The sequence below is a fragment of the Denticeps clupeoides genome, chromosome 10 (assembly GCF_900700375.1).
Source record: "Denticeps clupeoides chromosome 10, fDenClu1.1, whole genome shotgun sequence".
NCBI classification, from domain to species: Eukaryota; Metazoa; Chordata; class Actinopteri; order Clupeiformes; family Denticipitidae; genus Denticeps; species Denticeps clupeoides.
This window is the reverse complement of record NC_041716.1, coordinates 5,890,782-5,901,362: the sequence shown is the minus strand read 5'-3', so window position 1 is coordinate 5,901,362 and position 10,581 is coordinate 5,890,782. Positions and strand designations below refer to the sequence as shown.

At 40.2% G+C, this 10,581-nt stretch overlaps 1 protein-coding gene across 2 annotated transcripts; it reads right to left on the bottom strand.

The window, feature by feature from the left end:
• Window positions 1-68: 68 nt before the first annotated feature.
• On the bottom strand, window positions 69-4,802 carry LOC114797661 (GDP-L-fucose synthase-like). Of its 2 annotated transcripts, XM_028992617.1 has the most exons (12): window positions 4,631-4,802; window positions 4,357-4,482; window positions 3,306-3,460; window positions 2,720-2,834; window positions 2,365-2,493; window positions 1,599-1,672; window positions 1,398-1,531; window positions 1,246-1,310; window positions 1,080-1,146; window positions 729-808; window positions 512-611; window positions 69-391 (listed from the first exon to the last, which is right to left on the bottom strand). In XM_028992617.1, the coding sequence occupies exons 3-12, from the start codon at window positions 3,458-3,460 to the stop codon at window positions 336-338; spliced, it is 975 nt and encodes a 324-aa protein (XP_028848450.1). In that variant the 5' UTR covers window positions 4,357-4,482; window positions 4,631-4,802; the 3' UTR covers window positions 69-335. The 2 variants fall into 2 exon arrangements, with proteins under 2 accessions (XP_028848450.1, XP_028848449.1); XM_028992616.1 differs by having other exon boundaries at window positions 4,357-4,802.
• Window positions 4,803-10,581: the final 5,779 nt, after the last annotated feature.

The window sequence follows — 10,581 nt, the reverse complement described above, 5'->3', positions numbered from 1 at the left end:
TTCTAGTACATAGTACTGAAGAGTACGCACTTGCACTCCCCCACACACAAATCAACACAAAACCACCATTCAGATATAAAATTGTAACTATTTATGTTGATTTGTATACACCCAGATATAATAGATTACAAAAAAAGGAAATGAAATTATATACATGATTGTCAATCCAAGGAAACAGCAGCACTGGCTTTAAAACCAGGAGACGTGTCTATGATCAGCGTTTAGAAGAAAGAACATGTTATGCATCCCGAAAGGCAAATCAACACAAAGAAATCAACTGAATAAATTAACATTAAAATATGCAGTCTGGCAGCAGTCGGTGGTGTGCTGGTGCATTATCTTCTGGCGATGTCGTAGTTGTTCAAGAACCAGTCACAGGTTTCCTTCAAGGCTTAAAAAAAAAGGGAAAGAGTTATACGGTGATGACATCTGAGTTTTACGTAACTGCGTGCAAAGCCATTAGTATGGCACACCTTATATAAATATAAGGTGTGTGGATGTGAGCGCCAACCTTGGGGAAATGGGGTGAACTCAAAATCTGGGAGGAGGCTCCTCAGTTTTGCGTTGCTGGCCGTCTTTTTTATCTGACCATCTGATTTGGTGGTATCGTACTGATATTAGGTTAAGGTAACAGTTATATAAATTGGTATTGGTAAAAAGACATTTTAGCCACACACGACACAGAAAAGAACTGCATTATAGCAGTGATACGCAGTTGTGAAGGATACAACAATTTCCCCCTTAAACTCCAGGGTCTCTGCAATCTTTTCAACAGCCTCCTTTATTGATATCTCATCATCTTCTCCAACTGTAACAATAAATGCAGACATATTGTACATATTTACTACAGCAAAATAAATCTCAGCACATTCCAATATTAGAAAAAAAATGTGGTTCTGATTTTTTAAACAAAGCAAAACATCCCACTTATCAAAAAGTGGGACCTGTATCTGAACTGATCATAAACTATCCTCTGCAGGGGTTTTATGTAGGTGTTTCTTCCACAAAAAGTATAAAATAAAATATATTAATATCATAACACTCCAGGATCATTGTTTCTGCTTGGAGTCTTGACCCACCTGACAAAATGATGGGGCTTACTTCTTCATACTCCCTCAGAACCCAAATAATGAGCCGGGCTATGTCCTATCACATGGGATGAATAACAATTCTATTAAGCAACATCATTTATATAGCATGTTTCATACAATAATTGCAGCTCAACGTCTATGCAGCATAATGTACCAGTGAGTAGATGAACTGCCGCAGTGGTTTCCCAGACCCCCACACTTGGAGGGGAGACCCTTCCACTGGAAACGAGGGAATAGGAACATGACAGATGGCATCAGTTCTGTGTTTATTTGTGCCTTTGTTCATATTATGCACATGCATTATACCTTTCGCAGTATGAGTCTTGTTTATCAGCGCAGACAGCACGTGTCCATTTTCCTTGTTGAAGTTGTCGTATGGGCCGAACACATTGGTGGGGATTACAGCGGTGTATTTCCGGCCATATTGCGAACGATATCCCCTGTAAACATATGCGGTTTAACACACCCCCCTTTTACAAACATGTAGTTCCAGTTGTGAATGTTCACCTGTTCTGCACATCAATCATCCTCTTGGCATAGGAGTATCCATAATTAGATTCATGTGGTGGTCCATTGTGGATCTGATAAGAAAGAATAACGATAATAGCTCATTCTTTTGTCCTGGTTACGCTTGAACACCGGTTCCTGAGGTTCCTCAACTCTCCCAACCAAATATTCCTCTCCTTATTTGCCCTGACCAATCTGACCTTCCTTCTCCTCAACACATGGTGTTGTCCCCACTGTCTCCAGGAGAGGAGAGTGTTCAGATACAGAAACAGGAAAAACTGGACTAGAGGGGGTTCTACTTAAAATTTCTTAAATATGTAACCGATTATTAACACATGGCTACGCTTTAAGATTTGCAACTGAGCAAACAGACTCTAAAAGCACAGTCTGGCGCAGGTGGCTGAAAGGCCAGAGAACAGAAGGGATGTCAAGAATCAAATGAAGGAAAATACCAACAAGAGCGAATGCAAACATTAAATACTATTACAGTATTCTTACATTTCAAACGCAAATGTCTATTTCTAAATCATTTTATTTTCATTTATTTTAAATGCTGAGTGCTAAAGACACGTGGGCCGAAGGCCCTCAAATAGGTATGCTGCAGGTTACAGGTTATACCACAAACAATAGTCGCATTCGTTTTCACTTTGCCTAGTTACTTCAATTAAAAACAGGACACTGAGTGGCAAACCCGAAAAGTATCAGGTTATCCCATCGCCTCAGAAGTGCTGTTTCGCCATCATTTTCATGTTTGAAGAAAACTTACCATGGTCTCGTCAATGGGATAAGTTGTCTTATCAGGAAATATGCAACTCGACAGGCAGGACACCACCCTGTTGATGTTCATTTCGTGAGCAGTGTGCAAAACATTATCATTGATCCGGATATTGTCCCTCTGCAATATAAAATACAGAAAGTTTGAACTCTCTCTAATTCACATGCTGACACTATTTATAATATAATTAAGACAAATGTATATACATCATTTACTCCATATCTATTTTATTGACTGACATACCATTGAAGATATTTTTAAGTATAACCAAATCCAAGGAGGGGGGAATTAGCTGATATAATTAAATTGTTAATTTTTGTTAATTGTTCATTATAATTCGTAATACCCAGAACTGCAGGTTCTCTTTCATGTGGAGATACAGCCCGCCGACCTTTGCAGCCAAGTGGATGACATGCGTTGGCCGGTGCTTCTCGAAAATAGCACGGGTTTGTGCCAAGTCCCTAAAACCAAAGAGTGCAATCCATTTGGGTCAGCATTTGGTGGACAGAAACATTTCCAATAGCAGAAATTTAATAGAAAATATTTATGGTTCAACAAATGTACATATGGTGGGGCCTGCAAAACAGAGAGCTGGGTGTGACTGACTGCAGAGGAAGGCGTGTGTGTGTGTGTGTGTGTGTGTATATGTGTGTGACTAAATCCAGCTCTTCCTGTTATGCCAACAGAAGCGCTACATTCAAATGCAACACCCTTCCCTCCTCCACCTAATAGCAGGCGGGGCAGAAAGCATGGGAAGGGTCCATCTGCCCCAGTAATACAGATAATTGGACACAGTGTACAAACCTAGAAAGCAAAGGCCAGCCTGTAACAGTGTGTGGGTTTTTAGTAACATTTCAGACTATGAATTTCTGGCAGCGACAAAATGTGTTGTTTTATACTTTGTCGGGGACAGCGGATAGTACTGTACTCACGTAAGATTGGCATCTTTGGAGGACAGAAAAATCCACTCCTCTCCATCTCTAGCACCGCCCTGCTTCGTCACCACGTGCTCTATGGCTTTTCCGAGGAGACCCGAGCCACCAGTAACAAGAATACGCACTGGTGACTGCGTGTTGTTTGAATCCATCTGTGAAGAGGGTTTTTTTTTTTTTTTTTTTATTCTCTGACAGGCCAATGAATTTGTGCCTGTTATGCAACCACTACCAATCTTTTTTTCTTTTTTTTTTTTTTTTACACCCATCACAGGTGTGGTAAGTTGTTGCCAGGTTTGATTATTTTAATCAACGTATTTATTTTACAAATAAATTGTCAATCAAGGACTGGGTATTTTGCACTTTTGTTTGGGGTGAAAATATATAATTGCCAGCGTGCCTCAAGACACACCCCTGATTTGCATAAATGGGGCATCGGGCTAATCGGCCTAGTCTGTGTGCTGCCGAACCACAGGATCGCCAAATGTGTCGCCAAATGTGTCTCCGCAAACTTCAATCCAGAGTGCGACTCGTTCCCCGTTCAGAACAAAGACAGCACACGATCCAAAAGTAAGGAAAACCTAGTACACGTGGTCTCCGCTGGACGTACGGCACAGGTGAATAAAAACGATATCTGGCAACCCGCCTCACCTGAATTTCATGTTTTACTTTCTTTTTTCTGAAGCTCTCATAAAAACACGGCACATTTATATTTTCCACGGCTCTACAGTAAAAAAAAAATCATTGCGTAACTGGACACCTTACGTTCCTATAGATAATTAACCAGTTCTAAACGCAGGTCTTTCGGTAATGTTACGTGGCTTAGCATTACGTTTATTGAGGTTTAAATGTGAACAAAATGCGTGGCTAGGCTAAATCCTTTATATAGCGCGCTGCCACGGTTACTGTTACTGTATGAGCGCGATCAAACGCTGTTTAACCCCAAAAAAGCACGCTGTTTCGGCCCTCGGGTACTCTCTTATTGCTGGCGTCCCAGCGCGAACGAATTTGTCGACTTCTGTCAACTCGAAAGCGACGTGTTCGGGCTTACCTGCGCTGGTGATGATGGTGATGATGGTGATGATGATGATGATGGTGGTGGTGGTGACGACGACGATCTTGCCGAGTAAAGTGTAGAGACCAGGCGCTGATGCCAGGTGATTTCTTTTCCTCCAACCTGTTTTTCCGGAACAGGTTTCAACTTCCAGTCCACGCGTCGTGGTTAAACCGCTCGTTTACATAACCTCACACGGCACTTCTGTTTCAAACATCAAGTTCGAAGTACTCATCAATACAAGTATCTGTTGAAAAATAGACATATTTACCTGTCGATGTTATTCGTTCCAGCCGCCACCTGGAACGAATGTGTGTGTGTGTGTGTGTGTGTGTGTGTGTGTGCGTGTGTGTGTGTGTGTGTGTGTGTGTGTGTGTGTGTGTTTTAATACAGAGGTCAGATAATTTAACACGAATAAATATATTTTCTCTGTAGGACGAGTTGTGCCTGTGGACCGAAGGTAGGTGAATTATGAGCATGAAATCACCGTGTCAGGGGGGACTGGATGGTTACCTGAGGTGTGACGTGTCGGCCTGCAGTTTTACGTCCAAACAGGATGAACTATATTCACTAATTATTTAATAATTATTTCTACTGGTAAACGTAGTTAAAACTCACTTAACGTGTGTCTTGATCTAGTTATACTAGATTATTGTATAGTTTCCTGTATGTGTTTAATATGTGTACATGAAATGAACTCCCTCCGATTCAACTTTACAACCACACTAGATCTAAGTGCGCGCAGAAAGACAGAATAGAATAGAATAGAATAGAATATAGAGATTAAAATGTGTTGCATTTGATTTTGCATGTTGCCAGGTATGGGAGGAGTTCCGTAATTACAGGCTCCTCCTACAAAAAGGAAAACACAGAGAACAGAGAACACAGACAGCACATCACCACGGGACGTAACAGTGATCAGGGTGTGTGTGTGTGTGTGTGTGTGTGTGTGTGTGTGTGTGTGTGTGTGTGTGTCACGGTGAGGGGGTGCATTCACGGGAAAGCTATATTGTATAAACTGCGATTCACAATTTGCAAAAATAAATTTCTTTTCCAATGCCCAGCGAGTAAAAAAATGGGAGGAGGCCAATGCATCCCCACACATGGAGAAGAGCAAAGGTGTCAGGTGTTGGTGTTGGGTTGCTTGTAATTAGTCCTTCGGGCTTTAGCAGTAACGTACGCTACAGCCAGACACCCTCAACAAGACGGGAAAATCAAACTACGTGAGCCATATTCAACTCTCACCTATAATGATATTGTATGGTGGCATATAATATAAATTTAATTCGACTGACAAAGTTGACGTGTTCATTCTTGAGCCTAACAAGGCCCCCTGTTCATTAATATTTCAGCATGTTTTAACAAATGTGTAATAAAGTGTAAAAGATCCTGATCTTGTCGCTGGCAATCGGTGACACTTGTCATGTTTTTGTTTCCTTCATTAACACCTTGCATTTTAAATTATGTACAGTGTGCATTTGTCAGAATAATTCCTTCCTGTTGGATATCTGCAAAGCTTTAGTTGAACTAATGTCTCTTCTGAATAACCAGTTTAAAAATTATAGCATCAAACACATTTTTTTTTTTTTTTTTTTGTATTGATCTTTATGAGAGAACCATGATGCTGAATTGATGGTTCATCCTTTCAACTCTGCCACGTCAGCCACTGGCTTCCATGGATTTTAGCCGGTAGTATGAGGAGTGGTGCTGTTACTTATCAAACTGGCCTGACCAGATGGAGGTGGGCAAAAGAGGAAGAAGATGGATTTGAATAGTCCACACAGCTTTAACAAAAGGAGTCGTCCGTCAGCGTGCAAGTGCAAACAAAGACTCTTGACAAACTTGACAAACCAGACAAGGAACAGGCTGGTGACTGGCATCCATTGACAGGGAAGTAAAAAGCAATTCTCAGACAGACAAGAGACTGTATCAGGGCTGAACTCTGACCGAGAGAAAGAACGTTATTCAGGAGGTGGAAATTAAGCAACCAGCGGGGAATCTCATGAGAATCAAGAGCTATAATATTATGTATAAAACTAGATAATGGTAACACAAAAACATAACCCACGCATTACAATCCATAAACGGTAAAGCCTGCCGCTATTGTGGGGGTTTGCGCGTGGTGAATAAATCGGTGATCAATGCTGTAAATGTAAATATAATGAATTCAGGCGTTTTGGACTGTGACCTAAGCAATAGAACGGTAATGGAGGACAGGCAGTACAAGTGATAGATTCTGAACACCAGATGGAGCCAAAGTGAAAACTATTGCTGCAGTGGAAAGTAAAGGTTGTGTTATGTGTTGAAGGGAGAATCCCTGGTCCATCAGAGGGGGAATATGCTTTTGAGGATGCTGACCTATTACATAATATTAGCACAATATTAGCACATCGGCAGAAAAAACGAATTTATAGTTACTTTCAGCACCTTCAAAACAACATACAGTGTTTATAACCTGCTGAAATTAAGACAGGACACAGGGTCATGAAGGACAACCAGCACTCGAAACCACGATCAAACAAAAGTCATCGAACTGAGGTGATAAGCCTCAAAAACCGCAGACAGCTACAAAGAAAGGGATGGAAAAAAAATGTTGCCAAGGTCAGAGGTTGGATTCCCAGGTCTTGTGATATCTATCCCTGTGTTGCTGTAGGGTTTCCATCCATTGTCCAAAAGTGTGCCTATATTGGTCGAAGGTGAGAATGTGTGTGGGATCGGTTGTGGCTTCAGTGGTTACTTAAATTAGTGTGACAGTGCGTGATAAATCACCCGAATACCCCGCCCAAAACAGATTTACATTTACAGAATGTATCAGACACCCTTATCCAAAGTGACTTACAATCAGTAGTTACAGGGACAGTCCCATGGAGACACTCAGGGACAAAATGGAAGTAAATGCGGTTTGAACCTGTCGTTTTTTTTTTTTTTTTTTTTTGGTCTTCTGGTTCATAGGTAAGTGTGTTATTCATTAGGCTTCTGCCAGCCAGACCTTCTCTGAAGAGAATTAGTTCAGTCCAATGCAACAAAATGAACAAAATGGCCGATGTTGGCAGATGCTGTGAGTTCGGCACACAGCTTGGTTGTTCTGTTTGCTCTTCAGGCCTATCAGATTGCAGAAATATGAACATTGTGATGGTGTGCGGTTCAGACTACACACTCAGGAGCTGCGTTGAATAGTTAACAGCTTCATTTGGTCACTATCAGTGGGACAATAGTCATGGGTTAATCTGATGCAATCTCAACAATTTATTATAGCAGTTTTGCATTCATTTGGAAAAAATGTCCCAATCTTTTGCACTGTTTAGGAAGGAAAAGTTGACAAAGTATGGGCAAAAAAATACATGATTAAAGATACCTGATCCATATATTCACCAAGGATGCAAGATTTAACATGCTTTCTACATATTTTTTGCCTCCTTGGTGTGGACGGACCCAACACACCAGTAGAATACAGTCATTTAGGCTCTGGGTCTCACACGAAATGTCCCAGTGACCTTTTTCTGACAACTGGAGCAATCAGAGATTCTGTAAAAATCCTTCCCTTTAAAACTTGAATAAAGAATTAGATTATCAGATGCCTGTTGGTGGTGCTTTTAAGACAGTTTGACAATTTTTAAAAACATTCTCTCTGTCACCTTTTTTTTACAAGGGTTATTGCAGCCTAGCCTGAAATCCCTGTTTTTTTTCTGTTTTTGCAAGACTGACATTTCTGTGCACAATGTGTGACAACATGATTGTATAACTATTCATAACCCCTACAAGACATCCGATTTCCAATGCACTAGGCTTACATGCAATGATCAGGAGAGTGTAAAAAAACATTTTTAAAATGCAGACTTCGTCTCCATGTTATTTTCTTTTTATATACTTGTGGCAAGGGGTCACAAGTTCATTATATTACATTATTTTATTTATTTAATATATTCATCATATTACACATGTACTACCAATTTCTGGCATAAATATAGGTCCAATCAGGTCCGACGGCTGAAGCAAGCAGACAGCACTCATACTACAGCCACAGAACAAGAACCTAAAAATAGCTTAGGCAAATCTCACAAGAGCTGTCAAAAAAGTTGAAAAAGCCACAATAGCCTAAACTTAATGAGCAGCCACCGGGGACGCATGGGGTCATTTCATGAAGACAGGTTTATCCTAGCTGCTCTCATACAAAGTCAGCTAGCACATAAACTCATATTCAGACAGCTCGTTCCGAGGGAATGCCCTTGCTGGGTCGCTGTACAGCTAAGCCAGGAAAGATTGGATGTTATATGAGAGAGGTGATATTTGCTGACTGTTGGAGCTTCTGAACTGCATGTCACATGGGGTCAAAACATCTTCCTACTTACGGAATTATACCTGTACATTTCAACAAGGCCGGTGCAGATTATACAGACTGTTTTAAAAATTTCAAGCTAAATTTACATGTGAGCTGCAACATTTTAATATATTATATATTATTTTTTCTATTATTATATACATGTGTGGTGTTTGGTTAGCACGCCTGATTGTACCTCTCTACCTGTTACCACCCAGTTGTTGAGTTGAATCCGGTGTGGTAGAACATCTGATGTTCTAAGCTGTGCAGGGCTGGTGCCCTCCAGGACTAGGTTTGGTGTCATAAAATGTACAGAACAGATAGGGGGGTTTATATGATCTAGAATGTAATAATCGGATGCATATGCATAACTGGGTGTCCTGTTTCCCACAAACTTTGGATCCATACTTTAACAGGCGTTTGAAAATGTTGCTGAAATTATACTGCGCCGACTTCACTGATGAATGGGCCTATTATTTGATTTTCATTCCCGTCAATGTAATTTAGTGATTTTTTTCAAAGGCTTTGTTGTAAACAATTGCAAACAAGCGAAACCTAAGCTAAAAACTAATTCACTGTGAATACGCTCGGCGCATCTGCAGTGGCTTTGTGCTGCAACCAATTCATCCAAAAGTTAGAGCTCGGGGAAAAAAGGGGAAAAATTATTCTGCATTCACAAGAAAATGCATCCCCAAACAATGCTGGCTAAGCCAATTAAGCGCTGCAATTTATCAATGGGTATTTGAATAGGACTCCGTGATGACGTTTGTTCAGCAGAGGTGGCAAATAATGGTGCTTGTCTGCTCAAGGTCTGGAGACAGTCCAGTTTCGCTGCTGAACAAAATTAAATATGGACAGAAATTGTATGCTAAAACAAAAGGGATTTTGAGGGTTAATTAGAACACGTGGTTTTTTTGTTTTTCGCAGTAGTGTTTTATAACAGATGGAAGTAGCAGATTTTTATTACATTGTGTTTTTTCTGGCCAGTTGTATTTTGAAAGCAACCAAAGACCACATTTTTACCTTTTTGATGCCAGAAATATCAGTCAATTTACCACTCATTAATATTTTAGCATTGGAAATTGATCTCCCGTTTTAGACTACACCTTAAATCTTCATTTATTATCACAACATGTGGGCTCTCTGACTGAACAAATCACACTGAGATGAGATTAATGAGATTTCCCATGACCGGAATATTCTGATTTAAACCGCTTTTCTCTTTAACAGCCATCTGAACAGAGTGTAGAACTCGTAATAGAACTTGTAAAATTGCTAATTACTAAAACACACCAATGAATCTTGTAAATAATATGCATAAAATAATTATTCATTGCAGTAATCACAGTCATATGATCTCAATATGAAAGTACTTTTAAATTAATCTTGTAATTTAAATTATTTAAAATTTAGTATTGCTATTGAATATTTTAAGATTGACTCACAGTGATTTACACCAAATCACGAATAACTGACAACTACAATCCTTTAATAAACAAAAATGCAAACAATACAGATGTCAGGATTGACTGCAGCTGGGCTCAACACCGGTGGCCAATCCTGACGGCCCATAAATGCCAGAGACTTCCGCCCCTTCAAAATCTCCGGCATTTTCGTGCACTCGGTCATGAACTTGACTTCAGTTAGTGAATGAGTTTATGTTTTGAGTTCTGGCAATCGGCACACGCCTACGGGTTTGTTTCAGTTCTTTATTTAAGTTAAACTGTTTTCGGCCACCAAGCCGCGTTTATGTTCATTTATTGTTTATAAATAAAACCCCCTTCCCAACATGTCACACCTCTGCGCTTCCTTCCCCCGTAAGTCCGTAGTCGTGACAACAGACAATAATTGTATTTGTTCAGTGTTACCTATGAAAGGTCATCCATGGGATCTGGTTTGGAGCC